We start from the raw sequence: 18556 nt of genomic DNA on the forward strand, positions 1-18556 counted from the left end.
CTGCTGACAACGTGCAGGGCTCCGCACACTCACTTTCTCTCCCGGCCCCTCTGCCCGCTCAGAGGCTTGAGCCCACACCACCCGCTGCTGCCAGGGGCTGGCGCACGTGTGCTGGCAATGGTAGCTGGGCAGGACCGGCCCGGCCCACAGGCTCCCAGAGCTGGAGCTTAAGAGCGAAGGCAGTGAGGGGGAGAAGCCTGCTTCTCCAGCCCCTCTCTGTCCTCTGCATGAAAGGGTGCATTCTTGGTGCGACTGAAAGGTCACGTCCATGCCCATGGGGCTAGAGAGCCTGAGAAGACCTTAAAAAGGCAGAAGCCCGGTGTTCTCTGGGGTGGATGGGTCCACTGGGGCAAGGTGGGAGGAAAGGAAAGCAAAAGGGAGGCCACCTTCCCGGGCAGACCCTGCCGCGAGGGCCTCCCGGCAGCGGTGCTGTGGGGTGTCGGGCACTGGGCAAAGCATTCCATGTGCACTCGCTCTTTCAAGCCGTGTCACGAGGACCCCTGGGAGGGAGACGGTAGCATCCCTACTTAGAGGTGAGCCAATAGGCTCACCTCTCAAGCCAGTAGCTTGCCTAAGGTCACACAGCTTTTCTGTCGTAGAGCCAGGAGGTAAGGCCGCTTTACCCAACTCCAACGTATCTCTTCAGCATCCACGGGTCTTTAAGTTGCAGAACCGTTCCCTGTAGACCTCTGGACTTTGGGAAAAACACAACCTCAGTGCGACTTCCCAACAGAACTGACCTAAGACAAAGCCTCCTTTCATGACTTCACTACAAAAAGGGAGGCCACTCTGACAAACAAGAGCCCCGGCCTCAGTCCTGAGTCTACCTTGATCTTGATATGCTCCACCCTATGTCACCCCTCAGGGCCCACAGTCACCCAACACTGACCATCCTCCCTTAGGCCCTGGAGCATCGTCCTCTGGTCGTCAGCAGCCCTCCTGTGAGCACCTGCCTGCTGCTCGTACTACCTGCCTCAGAGCACTCCTGTCCTCATCCAACATCTCACCACCGAGGTCTGCCCCAAGGCTATCCTCAGCTGCCATCAAGGCTCCTGGCCTGAGGAAAGAGCAGCAGGGGACCAAGGGCCATGAGAACCCTCCCAGGCACCCTGTGCACATGGTGCTGGACAGCCCCCCACACCAGGGGTCTCACAGGTACCGGGTCCCCTGCTGACATTTTCTATAGGAAGTCTCCAAGGTACGAGCCACTGTGGCTTTCAGAACAGGAGGACACCACTATTCCCAGGATCCAACCCACAAGGCATCTCAATCTGGGAGGGGGCTCCTATGCAGAAATGGATAAAGAATGACTATGAAGAAGAAAAGCAGTTCCTATGAATCATGTAGAAAACTCGGACCCACACTCCACAGTCTCAAGGCAGGTGAAGTGAGTAGCACAGGGCAGAGCCCCGAGATATTTTCATGTTGGTCCTGGAGTTCCTGCCCCTCATGCATAGTACTGGACCCACAGTTATGAGGAAAAGAGGCTTCTCAATCCCACAGTAACTTTAAAAACTCAGAGGAAGTCACAGTCCTGGAGCTAACTGACACACACGTGAGCTCACACACAGGCAGGCCAGAATTTAAAGGGGTTAATAGAATTTAAAGAGGTAGGTCCAAAAGCAGCAAAGATATCCAGACACATCAGGTGTAAATCCTGTTGACAGAGGAAGGTGGCCACAGGAAACATCATGATATATACCTCTTTCAGTGATGAAGAAAGTTGCAATACCCAAGGGGAAATGAATGAAGGCCACGACCACTACCCTGCCAACCACCAGCTGAGCGGCTAGCTCAGTGTCCTCAGAACACTTGCCCACGTTGGTTCAGACCAGGCCTCATTCTGAGCTTGGCTGCTACACTCATCTCCTCCCCACTCCACGTTTTAATGAATTAAAAAGCAAAACCAAAACGTCCCACAGCAGAAGGAGCAGCTGTCTCTTACCTTTCCTTCCCAAGCAAAGGGCAAAGACCCATCCGGGAGGCAGTGACATCTCCGTCCAAATCCAGCCACTCCAGAGAGCCACTGCTACCAACAGTCTCTCCAACCTGCAGACAAGGAAGGAAGCATCATCACCCCCATCCCAACAGGCCCAGACAAAGCTGGACCCCCTCCAGAAAGGAGAAGCGGGGAGGCCAGGAGCCACGTGGAAACACCATGTGCTCACCTGCCTCCTCTGCCGAAGGACGGCGGCCTCTGCGGGGTGGTTGAATCGGAACTTCTGTGCTTTCCCCAGGGTTATGACTGCTCCTGTGGCACAGAGACCGATGCGAATTCAATGCACAGCTCGTGTTCTGAGCACATGTAACGTGCAGGCCACTGTTCTGGGGCACAAAGTCCTGCCCCCACAAGTTGATAATTTAGCTGAGTCAATAAGATATGTATTCATTGGATACCGTACAACGTATGTACTGAATTAACGAGATGAACAGAAGGAGCTCTGGTATTCCCAAGGAAAGCAAGATGAGCTCCAGGGGGAGTAGTGAGGGAATGCTTCGTTGAAGAGGGGGTATCCAAGCTCAGCCTCAAAGGACAGACAGAATCTGAATAGATTAATAGTAGTGGTAATAGTGACAATAATCATGATAAGGGATGTTTTCTAAGTGCCAAGAACACTGCCAAGAACATTACACAGATTAGCTCATTCAGTCCTCACAACGATTTTATTATTACTCCTATTTTATAGGAAATTGAGGCTCAGAGACTTTCCCAAGGACACAGAGCTAACAAACACAGGTACTAATTTCAGAGAGTCACTCTCTACTCTGGAGCCCCGGAACTGGGGCTTCTTTGTTTATGGGAAGAGGACTGTATTAGGGAATCTTCAGAACCCTGGGTGCAGAGGCTGGGTGTTCCATCATTAAAGCCTGCCTCACTGAGCTCTCTGGGTCTGGCCCATGAGAATGGAGCTCACCGATCACTCATCCTGGCATAAACCGGGCTGTAGGGGGCCCTACCTTGGGTCAGACGGCAGGAGGCGGTGACCTCCCGGCCATTGACTGTGCAGCGGGCCCCGCGGGCAGGCCGCAGAATGACGACCCCACAGGCGCTGGTGATAGTGCAATGGTCTCTCTCGATCCACTGACCCTGCAGGACTACAGAAGGGGGCGGGGGTCACTTGGGTGGAGGCACAGCCCAGGGAAACACCTCCTCCAGTCTTCTGATGAGATCAGAATCCACATCTGGAAGACCTCACATCATGACAGGAGAGCAAGAGCCACCGCCTGAAACCACCCAGACCTGGATCATCCCACCGTGTGGGTCTCCTCCTATCATGTCCCAGACCCACAACCTGTCACGGAAAGAGGAGCGGCCCCTCAGACCTCAAAGATTCCTTCCTCTCAGAGCACCACCACGTTCCTCTGAAGAAACCCATCCAGCATGAATACCTGCCACGGAGCATCGGGCCCATATGCTCTGTCACTCACCAATGTCCTGTTCCTGGTCTGAGTCAATCCTTCCTATTTTTGTTGTCCCCTCCTAAAGGGAAAAACAAAGCCATTTTAATGAGAATAAAAAGGGACGCAGCCCTACCCCCAAAGGAGAGCCCACCTGTTTGAGCGTCATCACTGTCCTCCCATGCCCAACCCAGCCTTTTCCACACCACTTCTCAGCTTTGCTCCAGGCTGTTCTGACTGCTCTGCCCACTCACGCTGCAGCCCAGGAAGCCCCTGAGAGGGTGGGGTCAGAAAAATGCATGACTAAGCAGCACCAGCTTTTTGCAAAGTCCAACTAGGGCTGGCCGGTTCCTTTCTGTCCCATAGCCTGGAGTTAGGCCGTCAGAGCTTCTCTAGTCTGAGGAAGTGGGCACATGGGTATAGCTTTCTCCCTGGGCTTAAGGTTAATGTGGTCCAAGTTTGGTCCAGTCAGTCTCAAAGAGACACGCCTTCTAGGATGCTGTATGGAAGCACAGGATTTTTACCTTCTTGGTCCGCAGATGAAGTTTAACAGACACCAGATTCTAAGAAGAGTAAAGCACAAAAAGGAGAAAAGCACATCTAGAATCAAAAAAGACTGGAAGAGAGTACAAGAGAGGAGGGGGAAACTGGAGTTAGTATCAATGAATCACTGGGTTAGTAGAAGACAAGGCCTTTGGCCCTTGCTGGACTGTAACAATGCAGTTTAAGACCACATAGCTCTGTTTGAGGAAGGCAGCAACACGGCAACAGAGATGCGAGTTTAGATACGTATTTATCTTTTTAAAATTAATTTATTTATTTTTGGCTGCATTGGGTCTTCGTTGCTGTGCACGGGCTTTGTCTAGCTGTGGAGAGCGAGGGGCTACTGTTTGTTGCAGTGCGCGGGCTTCTCACTGCGGTGGCTTCTCTTGTTGTGGAGCATGGGCTCTAGGCACGCGGGCTCAGTGGTTGTGGTTGGCGGGCTCTAGAGTGCAGGCTCAGTAGTTGTGGCGCACGGGCTTCAGTAGTTGTGGCTCACAGGCTCTAGAGCACAGGTTCAGTAGTTGTAGCGCACGGACTTAGCTGCTCCGCGGCATGTGGGATCTTCCCGGACCAGGGCTCGAACCCGTGTCCCCTGCATTGGCAGGCGGATTCTTAACCACTGCACCACCAGGGAAGCCCAAGATATGTATTTATCATTTACTGACTAACTATTCCCTATGTCTCGGGCACTGCGCCGAGTGCTTTACAGATAGCTCTCATTTAATCCTCTAACAACCCAGAGTGTAGGTATTACAATCAGGAATCTGAAGCTGACAGGGGATAAGCTGCCCAGGGAGCCCACCCACTAAGTAGGACGACCCTGGCTAGAATTCAGGTCTCTTCAGGTCCTGTGCCCACGTGTTTCCAACCTCGCCAAACCACCTGCCCGGTGTCCGATGTTTTTGAAGTGACTGGAATGTTCTGCACTAGGCTTCACTATCAGCAGCCAGAAAGGAGGGCCCTGTAGCTCTCCCAAAATTGCTTGAGGAGAAAGACCCCTGGACGGAATGAACAAGGCTCTGGCTCCCCCCACACACCCACAACGAGCCAGAGCCCAGGCTTTTCCGCTCAGCCACTGAGGATCACACGATCCAACGGATGCCGGTCTCCAGACACGGCCATCCAGAATCAAGGGAGGGGGGTCAAGACCACTCTCAGGGGCTCAAAGTCAGCCCTGATGATGAGGCACATTCCTCCCAAAGGAATAAAGGACACAGCACATCCCAACTTCTAGATCTGCAGAGCAGAAACTACCCAAAAACGCGCTGGCATCTCCTTTAACACGGGCTGAGCTGGCGCCTGTGCCCGCTGCCCCTCTGCCTCTTTACGCCTGTTTATTGGGAGGGGCAGCGGCACAGAGGCAGTTGTGAGACCAAGTCCAGGGTGTCAGTAACCTGCTCCACCCTCCCTTCCTGCTGCCCGCTCCCCACCGAAGGAGCCTCCCAAGGTGACTCAGGCAAACAGCTCCCAGGCCACCACAAGGGACTAGTTCTGGGTCTGGAGCCAACTTAGCAAATAAAAACAGAGAATCTTGAGTGACTACTGTTATACTACTACCCAAACCAGGATCTAAACAAACAAAAAGGGGGGAAATGGGTACAAAACTTGCAGAAATGCCATGATTAGAAGTAGACTGAAATCCTGTTTCCCCAGGTTCACGTCCAGAACATGAGGGAGGGAGTGACCCCCAGTGCACTGACTTGGCAAGGACACCAGCACTCCAGCATCGTCCATCTCCCGCCTCCAACCCAATCTCCCCAACATCCTTCAACCCTCTGCGGCTACCCTAAGCTCTGCCACTTGACGTCTAACTTCATCCACTCACTCCACCTCCAATCAATATCTCAGATCAGTTCTACTCAAATACTGAGCATTTTGATCCATCTGGTCTCTCCTTGACCTCCAACCTCTCCCCATGGTTCTGACAAATGGAACGATGGATAGCCTTTGGTGTTCAGATTTGTTATTAAGGTAACAGCCACTTCTGCCTGAGGCATTTTCACTGAGATGATTTATACTGTGTCAAAAAAAGAAGCTACTTTAACCTTCTGTCTGGGAGGCTCAGTCTCTGACAACTTCCCCGAGGGCTTATCCTCAGAACACAGACTTTCTAAATGTGTGAGACTTGCCGACATCTTCCCACCACATGTACTGCAGCAACAGCAACCGGATTTCTCCAGGGATGACAGCAGCGTCACACATCCCATAAACGCTGTTCCTGTTAAATGTCAGTTTAACGTGCTGGGGACAACTATGAAAATGAAGACTGGATTTTCAGTGAGCACAGGGATTTGGGCCATGTAAAGTATGTTCAGCCACATCCATGGGGACTGTCCTTCTATAGGAGGACACTTTTGATGAGGATAGGAGATGAGATTACGTGGGTCACTAACCCTCAAAACACTTCATTCAGAAGTAAGGCCCCGGCCTCCAGGTGACAAAGACCCAGGGCAGCGAGGTCTCTGTGGAAGGCCTTCGCATCACTCTGTTTTCTGGGGGTGGCTGCATGTCACGCCCTGGTCACCCCTCACCCCCCAGCTCTCTGGACTCCTGCACGCTTTCTTGAAGCTTCCTAAATCGACTCCCTCTTTCCTCTCTTCTTTCCCAGGCAAACCTAGTAATGGAGAAGCGGGGTTGAATGAAGTGGGAAAGTACGGGAAGGGAACTGTTTCAGATCTTTTGATCCCTTTAGCCTCTGAAAGCCATCTGTGAGCAGCCTGTATTTGCGGGGAGCACTCAGGAGCGCTGCCGGGATTTCGAGGTTAGGATTTCACCCCCATGACTGCACTCCTGTGCTTCAGGAAGCCGGATAAGGAATACAAGCAGCATTATTCTTACTTTAAAACAAGGATATTTAGGCATAGAAAACAAAAGTAAGAGCGACAGGAGCAGCAGCTGAAAACCAAATGACTGTTCTGATTACTAGTCTTCTGCTGTATTCATACAAAAACAAAACAGATCACAGTTGGTTGGCAGGCCCAGTTTCCTGAGGGCACACCTGAGGGCAGCTCTGCGGCTTTGGATGCTGCCGGCTTTTCCCTCCCTGACCTCTGGGGCCAACGGCTTAAGGAGAGAGGGGGGCGCGCCCTGCCCGCTCACCTTGAGGTGATACAGCACGACACCTGTGCTGAGCACATCGTCCTCCAAGGCCATCAGGTGTGGCAGGCTGGAGTCAATGACCAGCCCAGCCCTCCTCCTGTTGATGTCCACTCTGTAATGCTCCACGAGGGCCTTCCACTCGTTCCACTTATGGGCCCAGTCTTTAGTCAGCTGGTCAATCTGAGGAGACAGAGGAGGTGGTCTTGAACACTCAGTACAGGGAGCAGATGAACGGTCCAGCGCCATCCTGGCCCAATTCCTCACGGCATGACTTGCTCACTTTCCTCCCCGTGACTATTCAAGGCCGCACATGGGCCCCTGCACCTCTGTGAGCTCTCTCTGTTTTCTAAGTTTTCCTCGAAAAGCAACTGTTACTTTTATAAATAGAAACTCAATAAATGTTATTTCTAAAATTTTCTGCAATGAGCATGTATTGTTTTTATTTTTTAAAAAAAGCACCATAAATGTTATTTTTAAAAATTATTTGGGGACTTCCCTGGTGGCGCAGTGGTTAAGAATCCGCCTGCCAATACAGGGAACACAGGTTCAATCCCTGGTCCGGGAAGATCCCACATGCCGCGGAGCAACAAAGCCTGTGCACCATCAACTACTGAGCCTGCGCTCTAGAGCCCGCGAGCCACAACTACTGAGCCCACATGCCACAACTACTGAAGCCCACGTGCCTAGAGCCCGTGCTCCACAATGAGAAGCCACCACAATGAGAAGCCTGCGCACCACAACAAAGAGTAGCCCCTGCTCACCACACTAGAGAAAAGCCCACACACAGCAACAAAGACCCAATGCAGCCAAAAATAAATAAATTTATTTTAAAAAATTAGTTGGGATTTGAGTCACATATCTATTGATATGTTTAAATTCCCCTCTTTCCACCCCCCCTCCTATGTGATCCATACTGGGAGTCCTCTTGTGAACTTCTTTCCCAAGGTGCAGCACCTTGAGTTCTAATATAAGCTTGTATGCACCTCAAAAACCAACAAAGCACCAAGACGGGTCTCCCCAGGGAGAATGAAGACTATGAAACTGGTCTGAACTACCACACAGTAAAAAAATAACAACAGTAATAACTAATGTTATTAAACACTGAGGGCGAAGGGTGGTGTAAATTGGGAGATTGGGATTGACATATATAATACACACTACTATATATAAAACAGATAACTAATAAGGACCAACTGTACAGCACAGGGAACTCTATTCAGTACTCTGTAATGGCCTATATGGGAAAAGAATCTAAAAAAGAGTGGGTATATGTATATGTATAACTGACTCACTTTGCTGTACGGCAGAAACTAACACAACATTGTAAATCAACTATACTGATTTATAATATAAATCAACTATATTAATTAATTTTTAATTAATAAAAATTAATTTAAAAAAACACTGAGGGCTTACTATGGATCAGGAACAGAGTTTTAAAAATAAACACACCAAGGCTTAGAGGCCTTAAGCTAAGCCCACTTGGGAAACATGAAGGAACAATGTTGAATATAGGGTCCTTTTTATTTCTTACGGTGGAAATTGTTATCAAGGCAGGAAGCTTCTTTTGGGAGTGGAAGAACTGAGAAAGACCAGGAAAAGGAACTGGATTCAGCTAAGCCCTTCTCTCATAAAGAGAAAACTTAAGCAAAAAAAAATCATGCCAAGTTTAGGTACAAGTATTTTATGACTCTAGAAACATTCTTTTTTTTTGGCTGCCTACGCAGCTTGTTGGATCTTAGTTCCCCGACTAGGGATCGAACCTGCACCCCCAGCAGTGGAAGCACAGAGTTCTAACCACTGGACCACCAGGGAATTCCCGAAACATTCTTTTTAATGTTATAATCATTGAGTTGAAGTTTGAAAACTACAGGGTACCCGTGAAGGGCTGGGTTGGATTGGGCCCTGGCAGAGGTGGGTGGCAGGGCACATCCCTCTGGAGGTGCTGCAGACGACACCTCCCCTCTGGCCAGCCTTCATCACCCACTCCTACCTGCCTAAGGTTGTGAGGCTAGCAAGCAGCAGGTTCAAGTCCAGGTCTGCCGGCCTGTATAATGTAAAAATGCTAATGTGCCTGGAATGAACCAAAAATCAGAACATATAGCTAAATACAGAATTTTTGAGAAACTTCTGGATATGTGAAGTAGTCCTAAAGTTTAGTTTGGGTAACAAAATATTGACATAGCCAGGATACTTTAATAACATATAAGGATGATGCAGTAGAGTACTGGAGATGGGGACATTTATTTGCAAGACCTAAATCTAACCTGTCACCAAATAATGCCTGCTACTTCTTCCTTTTAAATGTCGCTGGGGGACTTCCCTGGTGGTCCAGTGGTTAAGACTCTGTGCTCCCAGTGCAGGGGGCACAGATTCGATCCCTGGTCAGGGAACTAAGATCCTGCATGCTGTGTGGCACGGCCAAAAAAAACTTAACACAAGTGATTAAAAAAAAAAAAGTCTCTGGGAATCACCATTTGATTCAATCTCCCAAAATGTCCTCACCCTCATGGGGTCACAACAACAGTCTCTCTCTTTGTTGGTCTCTCTGCTTCCAGCCCTCAATCCATTCTACATGCAACTGCCATATTAATTTCCCCAATATACTCCTTTATCATGTCGCTAACTGGGTTTAAGAAGCTGTGAGTAATCCTGTTCATGTCAAGTTCAAACCTCCTGAACTGGCCCTCCCCTCCCCTCTGTGCCTCTCTACCAGGAGCACATATCCTAGCCAGCTTCGCTGCCCTCACACCCCATGTGTCCACGTGTCTCACACCAGCCCTTCTCTCACTTCCGTGGCTTTGCTTCTGTTATCCCTCCCTCACCCCAATACCTCTGCCCATCTCCCTATCTAACAGACCCTATCCATCCTCCAAGGTCTAGTTCAAGTTCTCTGCCTTCCAACTCCAGCACTGAGGCTCGCCCTGAAAATTCCAAGCCACACCTGATTTCTTCCTTCCTAAGCTCTTTACGTCTGACTCACGTAAGTTATTACATTTAACCATGCTCTAAATGTGCTTCCAACTAGACTGCAAGCCATCTGAGGGCAGGGACTTCTTTGTATCTCCTGCAGCATCGTGCTGAGCACGTAGCTGGTGTTCGATGAATACACGTCACTGATTTACTTATTTACTAGAAAATAATTGTTTTCCTAGGCTACTGTCACTATCTGAAGGGAGTTATCATGATCCCCTGGGAAAACAAAGCAGAGTCAGAAAGCCAGTCACCAGCCCTATGACAAACACATCCCCCAACTCAAGGCTCAATGGAGACAAAGGCTGTCTCTATACAGAACCTCTCTGTCCTGGTTGGGGAGCAGTCCTGGCCCAGGAATGATGGAGGGAGGTCAGATCTGTTCCCAAGGTGATGTGAAGCACAACTGAGTCTCCCCAACAGACCCACCTTCAATTCATTTTGGAGAGCCAGCTCCTTCAGATTTTCATCCTTTCCCTCATTCAATGAATGGAAGTTTCTCTGCACAAAGAGAGAGATGTGCTTCATGGGTCCCACCCTCACTCTTGTGAAGGAAAAGATGCCGATAAAGGAAAGACTTTATCGTTACAATCAGAAACAAATCAGAAGCCTAAGTATTTGGGCTCAGATTGGTACAAAGAAGGAGAATTCAAGGAAATTTTTTCTGGAGGGCCCCATTCCCCATATCTGCCCACATACAGAACAAGGGCCATTCAGGCAAACGGCCTTTGGACAGCAGACAGGACACAGTGAGAGGGTGCTCACCCCAACTGAAACTACACAGGTAATCAGAGTAATCGCCATCCTATCTCTGGCCTCTGCTCTACAAGCATCACCTGACTGAGAACACAATGCAGCAGGGCTCAGATACCTTGCATAAGGGGCTCTGGAGGACAGAAAAGTCCTGACTGCCCACATACCAGCTCAAAGCTCAGCAGCATGGCTTTCAGTCTTCCAATCTCTTCCCTGAGTTCTCTGATCAACTTCACGTTTGCATCCTGAAACAGAGAGAACTTGGTCACCACTGATTGATATCAGGCCCCGAATGGCTGTGAGATGCTACTCGCAATTAGCCTGGAAGAAGCGTATTACTCCTTTGGAGTAACTTCTAGGGCAGTCTTTTCCAAGTGTGGTCCCAGGATCAGCAGCAACTTCACCTAAGAACTTGTGAGAAATGCAAATTCTGTGGACCATGCCCCCTCCCGCAATGCCCCAACACCTTTTTTTTTTGCGGTACGCGGGCCTCTCACTGCTGTGGCCTCTCCCGTTGCAGAGCACAGGCTCCGGACACGCAGGCTCAGCAGCCATGGCTCATGGGCCCAGCCGCTCCACGGCATGTGGGATCCTCCTGGACCGCGGCATGAACCCGTGTCCCCTGCATCGGCAGGCGGACTCTCAACCACTGCGCCACCAGGGAAGCCCCCCCCAACACCTATTAATCAGAAACTCTTGAGGGCTGGGCCCACCTATGATTTAACAAACCCTCCAGGTGATTCTGATACACACTAAAGTTTGAGAATCACTGCCTAGAGCAGGACGTCAGGTAGGTGATATAATACAAATGCCAGAGCATGTATAGGTAGTGGGTGCTAATCTTCCTGTATTGAGTGTGACTAAACTTAGTACCTGACGAATTACGTTGCCCTTTATTTTTTTATTTAAGTCTTTATTGAATTTGTTACAGTATTGCTTCTGTTTTATGTTTTGGTTTTTTGGCAGCAAGGCATGTGGGATCTCAGCTCCCCGACCAGGGATCGAACCCACACCTGTGCACTGGAAGGTGAAGTCTTAAGCACTGGACTGCCAGGGAAGTCCCTACACTGCCCTTTAAAACAGTCCATAAATGGGCTATATGTGGGCCACCCATTTGTGATCCCTGCCCTGGAACTTTTCACCAAAACTGCAAAGCAGATGAGGAACTTTTTGGAATATTCTCATTATTAATTCATCTTTCAAGACTAAAGGATTCCTCATATGCCACTTTTACCCAAAACAGAGACTTCACTGCAATTTGCATATGAAAAAAGGCACAGAGCAACATAAACTTGGAATAAAGGCAGTAAACACAGACACTTTTAAATGATCTTTCCTCGAGTGGCAACAGTGTACAAGGGATCTTAAGACCAATGGCCTTAGAGAAATATCTAAAATAAATTATTCAAAAAAGGCAACTGAAAGAAGCCAGTTGAGATATGAGAGAACGGTATGACACTGAAAGAAAGAATTTCACTCCCTCGCCATTTGGAGAACAAGTCTGGCAGTTGGGGTGAGTACAAAGAGAAGGAAATCAAATGAGAGGAAAAAAGGAGAACTTGGTGTAAACTGCTGTACCAGATCAGGACTCAAATGAAGGTCTCACCTCATTTACCCGTGGCTTGTTGATGATGTTTTTGGCGTTGGATGCATATCTCAACGTGCTCATGGTCTCACTGTAGCTAGTGTGTGCAGGAGACACGGCTGGGGTAGAAGGAGAAGGTTAAAACACACGCCAAGCCTTTCCAACCCAGCCCATGACCACTGGCCTTGCTGCCGTCGCCCAGGCTGTCTGAGACCCTTGATGAAATGGGCGGCAGTGGCGGAGCACCAGTCCCAACACAGAACCAGCTCCGGCAGCCTCTACTCACTGGCAACCATGATGGTTCTGGAGTTGCCTCCGAGGCTGTCCTTCAGCAGCCAGGTCAACACGGAGTCCCGGTAGGGGATGTAAGACTGCCTCTGGGAAGGTCCTGCTCCACTGCTGGTCCCAGAAGGAGAGCTAGGGATCCCACTGTCACTACCATCGCTCGCTGCGCTGTTGAGGCTCTGGCAGCTGTTGAATACCTGAGAGTTCTGGGCTTAAAAGACAAAAAATAATAAAATTGGAAGAAAAAAAGGAATTATGAAACAAATGCATTACATTAAAACAAAGCAATGGTTGGAGAAGGTAGACTTAGCATCACACTTCCTACTCCCTTTCTGCATATGACTGGATGCTTTAAGTGTGGTCCCTGAATTAGACTCTGGACTCAAGAGATGGAATATTTAAGCCAAACAATTTTGTAGTCTCCCTTCTTTTTGGAATGAGAGTGGTAGGATGATGGTCACACTGTGTTCAAAAACTACAAATATCAATTTTTCATGCCCAAAGCCAGAAGGTAAACTTTATCAGAAAGAACCTTTAAGTATCTACTCCATTTTGACAAAATGAAAACATATGAGTTATTTTGCAAAGTCTCCCCTCCCACTCTGATAATCCAGGCTACCGTCAAAATACCTAAGGTGGAGATGACGATCCCCAGAGTCACAAGAGACTTGTTGATATTGGCTCCTTCAGTAATCCGGTCCTTACAGTAACTGGGATCTGCTCTTTCACTAAAACACAGTGGATGAAAAGAGAAACAAAAGTGAACAAGAAGACACTATCCTTATAATGTTGTTGAAAAACACTATCCATTATGTTGCACTTTGTGTAAAAGATCCATATAATAAATTCCCCTTAGAATTCAGTTCCAGAAAAAATGTTACCATCGTGTAACGAACTGGCATTCTTCTGCTTCTCAGGCAATAAAAATCAAACAATTCATTACATTTGGCTGCCAGAGCATTTTGAGTTAATACTTATTCACAGTAATGATACCAATATAGTTTTTTGGTATATACAATTCTCCTTTTGTTTTAATTTCACATATTAATGGCTTTATGCTGTGTCATTAATGGTGTCAAATTCCTTATTTAAGTAAATGTGAAATATTAAAAATTCACACTTCCAGTTGGCTGATACAATTTCTTCCAGAAAGCACTTAAGCTTTTAAGGGAGTGGTGTACCATATTAATTATTTAGCAGTTTTAATATAAGAAAATATGCCTTATTTCATGTTACACTTTTTTCTGACCACATTATTCCTGAGAGTTTCTTCTTTCTGGATATGTAAATGAGTACAATTCATGTTTCCTTCTAATACTTAAAAAGGCAGTAGCTTCTCCCCAATGCCACAGTATTTTTTAAAGCTTTTTTTTTTTTTTTAAGAAATGTGTAGAGCTGCATAAAATCAATATTAGGTCAAAGGAAAAAAGCACGCTAACTCAGTCCCCTCTACTTAGAGCACTGGTTTTCAATCTTGGCTATACACTGCCGGCACTCCCTCTGACTCCACTAATAATCTGATTTATTTGATCTGAGGTGCAGCCTAGGCATTGGGAGCTCTAAAAGGTCCAGGTGATTTTAATGGGCAGCTAAGATTGAGAACCCCTAACATAAAATTTTTTAGCCCTCAGAAAACTACAGTTTCTTAACCTAGCATTCAAACAATTTGTTTCTTTTGTAATTTTCTCAGGATGACTGAAATGTGTAAAAGGTGGGGAAAAGTTTATTCCCCGTAAAATGAGCAAGAACAAGGTCATTGTCAAGGGAGTAATTCCACTTGGCTTTGAGATCCTAATTACCTGCCTGCTAGGTCCACAAGGTTGATCTTGCTAGCGATTTCAGAGGGGAGGTGGTTCTCCAGGATTGCCTAAAGGGAGAAAAGATATTTAAAGCTTGTCACTTGGGACAATATGTTGTTTTTTTCCCATGACACCCTCCTAACCAAGGTGATATTCGGATTTTTAGCCAACTCACTCAAGAAATCTGTATTCTAATGTGTTCTGAACCAGATGAGCTCTCAATATCTGACAATCAGTAAGCCCTGGGTCCTGCCATCATTAAAAATGTGAGCAAAACTTCCAGAGGGTAGGTGGGCAACCCCCCACAAAGTCTCCCTAGCACGGTTTACCAGGTAAATGCTCAACTCTTCTCCAGGAGGCTCTGACCCATCAGTAGAGATCCACAGCAGGTCTGCAGGGGCGGATGATGGGGCTTTGTCTCTTGTTAACCTGAGTCACAGCCTGTTAACTTGCTGGGCAGGACTCTGCCTCTCTCTGTTCTATCCAGGGGCATCCAGCCCTCAAGAGCAAAACAACCTTTCCTTTTTTAAAAAAAATTCAATATGGGGTTTTTGTTGTTGTTGTTTAATTTTAATGTTGTGCATCCATCACTAAAATCCAGTTTTAAAATATTTCCTATAACTCCCCAAATTCCAAGTCTGTTTGCAATCAATCTCCATTGCCATCTCCAGCCCTAGGTCACCATTCAATTTTCTATCTCTATAAATTTGTCTTCTCAGGATATTTCACACAGATGAGTCATACAATGTCTGGCTTCTTTCACTGTGCATAATTATTTTGAGATTCATCCAGGTTGAGGCATGTCAAAAGTTCAATTTTATTGCTGAGTAGTATTCCAGTGTATGAATGTACCATGGTTTATCTGTTCACCTCTTGATGGACATATGGGTTGTTTCCAGCTTTGAGCAATTACAAATAAAGCTGCTATGAATATTTGTGTACAAGCCTTTGTATGGACATATGATTTCTTTTCTCTTGGGAAAATACCTAGCACAGTGGCTGAATCATATGGTAGGTATATGTTTAATTTTTAAAGAAACTATTAAATTCTTTTTCAAAGTTGTTGTACCAGTAGTATAGTGTATGAGAACTCCAGCTCCTACAATCTTGCCAATATTTAGTATAATCATTCTTTTTAATTTTAGCTATTTTAAAAGGTGAGTAGTGATACTTCATTTCGTGTTAACTTGCATTCCTCTAATAATTAATGATGTTTGCATCTTTTCAAGTGCTTAATTGCCATCTGTATATTTTCTCTAGTTAAGTATCAGTTCAAAATTTCTAACCATTTTTTTTGAGTTGTTTTATTATTGAGTTTAGAGAGTTCTGTATATATTCTGGATACAAGTCTTTTATCTGACATATGTTTTACAAATAAATTCTCCCTGTGGCTTTTCTTTTTATTCTCTTAATAGTGTCTTTTGAAGAGCAGAAGTTTTAAATTTTGACCAATTCCAAATTTCAATTTGTTCTTTTGTTCAATTTGTGTTTTTAGTGCCATATCTAAAAAAACTTTGCCTAATCCAAGGTCACAAATGTTCTCCCATTGTTATTTTCTATGAGTTTAATTGTTTTAGGTTTCACATTAGTGCCTACGATCCAGTTTGAGTTAATTTTTGAATAAAGTGTACACTAAAGACTTTCAACAAATTTGGCAATTGTTTTTGGCCATTATTTTTCAATTTTTTCTTATGCCTATTTTCTCTTCTTTCTTTCTGGGTTCCCATTACACTTATGTTGACACACCTGATGTCCCACAGGTCTGTGCGGCTCTGTTCATTTTCCTTCAGTTACTCTTCTTCAAATTGGATTTCTATTTGTCTATCTTCAACTTCACTAATTCTTCTGCCATCTCAAATCAGTGCTTGAGTCCCATTAGTGATTTTTTTCATTTCTGTTATTGTACATTTCCATAATTCCCCCTTTTAAAATAATTTCTATCATTTTATTGAAATTCCCTAGAGTCATTATCATCATGTTTTCCTTAATTCTTTAAAACATGGTTTCCTTCAGCTCTTGGAACGTATTTATATTAGTTGCTTGGAAGTCTTTGTATGCTGAATCCAACATGTGGAGCCCTTACAGTCAGTTTTTTTTTTTTTCTAATTATTTATTTTTGGCTGCTTTGGGTCTTTGCTGCTGCATGCGGGCTTTCTCTAGTTGTAGCGAGCAGGGACTACTCCTCATTGCAGTGTGCAGGCTTCTTACTGCGGTGGCTTCTCTTGTTGCGGAGCATGGGCTCTAGGCAGGCAGGCTTCAGTAGTTGTGGCACGCAGGCTCAGTAATTGTGGCTCACGGGCTCTAGAGTGCAGGCTCAGTAGTTGTGGCACATGGGCTTAGTTGTTCCGTGGCATGTAGGATCTTCCCAGACCAGGGCTCGAACCCATGTCCCCTGCATTAGCAGGTGGATTCTTAACCACTGAGCCACCAGGGAAGTCCCTACTTTTTAATTTTAATGTTTATTTTCATTTCAATCTTGCTTTTCATTTTAAATGCCCAGACTGATCATACAGATATTAAAGTACTTTGAAATGTTAAAAGTAAAATGTAGGTCAAAGATATTTTGATTAGTCTTTATGAAATGCCTGTACGCTTTCTGAGTGTGTAGCTTAGTAGACTGTGTGTAGGTCCTACTTATAATGTTAGGTCATATCAGAGGACCTATAAAGGGAAAGGTAGGAAGAAAGAAAAAGAAATAGGAAGGAAGACAGGAAATCAAGTCAAAAGGGACAATGAAAGGAAGAAATCTAAGCAAATATAAGTGGTAACCAACCTGCGTATAGTAGATAGTGAAGATGGCATGGGATCTGCTGCTGGCCTCATGAACATGGGTTGCTGCTGTGATTCTGTGTATATAAGGGAAGAAAATTAGGACAAGGATTGTTTATGCATGGTGATCCTTAAGGATCCATGGGGAACACAAGAGATGTTAGTGCTGAGGTTCACAAGTGAGGATCATGAAACACGCGTTATTTAGTCTGTTATTGTTAGGAGAGTGGCCCCAAGAGGGCAGGAGCAGCGCTCTAGGTCCTGATATCTGAGAATAAAAGTGAGCGTAGCTTCATATTAAACCACAATTAGAACTTTTTTTAAGCAATAGAAGTTAAAAATCAGAGATGAAAGCGTGATACTAAAGAGTCATCAACCTGTAAGAATATCCCTAAAACAGACCCATTTAAATAAGACAAATGGACGTAGAGAGCTTGCTGGAGAAGAAGGCTCAAAGACAGAGAAAGTTAAGTCATGATTAAACACAGAATATTAATCTTATAGTGCCAGAAAGGGCTAAAATGAGATCTTGAATTACATGAACATCATGCTTAAGCCAGGTAGAATTCATAGGCTCCCTGAAAGGTTCATTCCAATCTTGACCCTTAGAGTCAAGAGTCTTCCCTTCATCTAAATCTAAGTCAATCTTGCCTCAGTTTAAGACCAACTCATTGACTTCTGCTCTCAGAGGAGTTACAGAACTGAAGAAAAGAGTCAAAACCTAGAGGCTGATTTATTCAAGGATAAAAAGGACAAGGTGAGGCCTGACACTTAAAGATCAAGGAGCTCAGGGTACCCTGAAGACATGAAGCAAGTGCCTCCAGAATAGTTCCATGAAAGCCAAGGAATAGAATGTTAAATTTAAATTTCTTCCTTCATGTTCAATTAACTCAGACGTGTTATTAATAGGGTACGTAGAAGACTCTAAATTCCCCCAATTTTTTTGTCAGGTAAAAAAGGCTATTTTGGGGTGTCAAATAACATTCTGGGTATTTCATAGTAACTAAAAATAGAGTATTATCACAATTTACAATAGGTTTAAGGAGAGTCAATAGCACTTAGTATTTCATAGCAGATTCAAAACAGTCATTTTTTGAGTAACCTTCACAGTATGCAAAACTAGAAGAAAAATGGTTTTCTGAAACATTTTAAACTACATATAAACTATATTAAAGTATATCACCTCTATCAAAGAGAGGACAATGCAGGCAAGAATCTGTTCTTTGATGAAAACAGCAGAAGTCGTGTATTATAAGACAAGCATAGAGTAATACTCTGGGCTTACTGCCTAATATTATTATACCCAAAACAAACTCCAGCTTCACCACTAGTGAGAAGAGCGCTAAACCTC

The 18556-nt window shown here is 45.7% G+C and overlaps 1 protein-coding gene across 2 annotated transcripts in view; it reads right to left on the reverse strand.

Annotated features, from left to right (window-relative positions):
- Window positions 1-18556, reverse strand: part of STARD9 (StAR related lipid transfer domain containing 9) — a 123282-nt gene that overhangs the window by 33350 nt on the left and 71376 nt on the right. For both annotated transcript variants that reach the window (XM_082618569.1, XM_082618570.1), the window contains exons 9-20: window positions 17210-17282; window positions 14437-14504; window positions 13268-13365; window positions 12639-12848; window positions 12374-12471; window positions 10935-11012; window positions 10444-10515; window positions 7042-7221; window positions 3430-3481; window positions 2959-3096; window positions 2169-2251; window positions 1946-2049 (exon numbers count right to left, since the gene is read on the reverse strand). In XM_082618569.1, the coding sequence (XP_082474695.1) occupies window positions 1946-2049; window positions 2169-2251; window positions 2959-3096; window positions 3430-3481; window positions 7042-7221; window positions 10444-10515; window positions 10935-11012; window positions 12374-12471; window positions 12639-12848; window positions 13268-13365; window positions 14437-14504; window positions 17210-17282 (1254 nt within the window). The remainder of the gene's footprint in view (window positions 1-1945; window positions 2050-2168; window positions 2252-2958; window positions 3097-3429; window positions 3482-7041; window positions 7222-10443; window positions 10516-10934; window positions 11013-12373; window positions 12472-12638; window positions 12849-13267; window positions 13366-14436; window positions 14505-17209; window positions 17283-18556) is intronic.

The sequence above is a fragment of the Mesoplodon mirus genome (assembly GCF_964341445.2).
Source record: "Mesoplodon mirus genome assembly, chromosome: 4".
In the NCBI taxonomy this organism is placed as follows: domain Eukaryota; kingdom Metazoa; phylum Chordata; class Mammalia; order Artiodactyla; family Ziphiidae; genus Mesoplodon; species Mesoplodon mirus.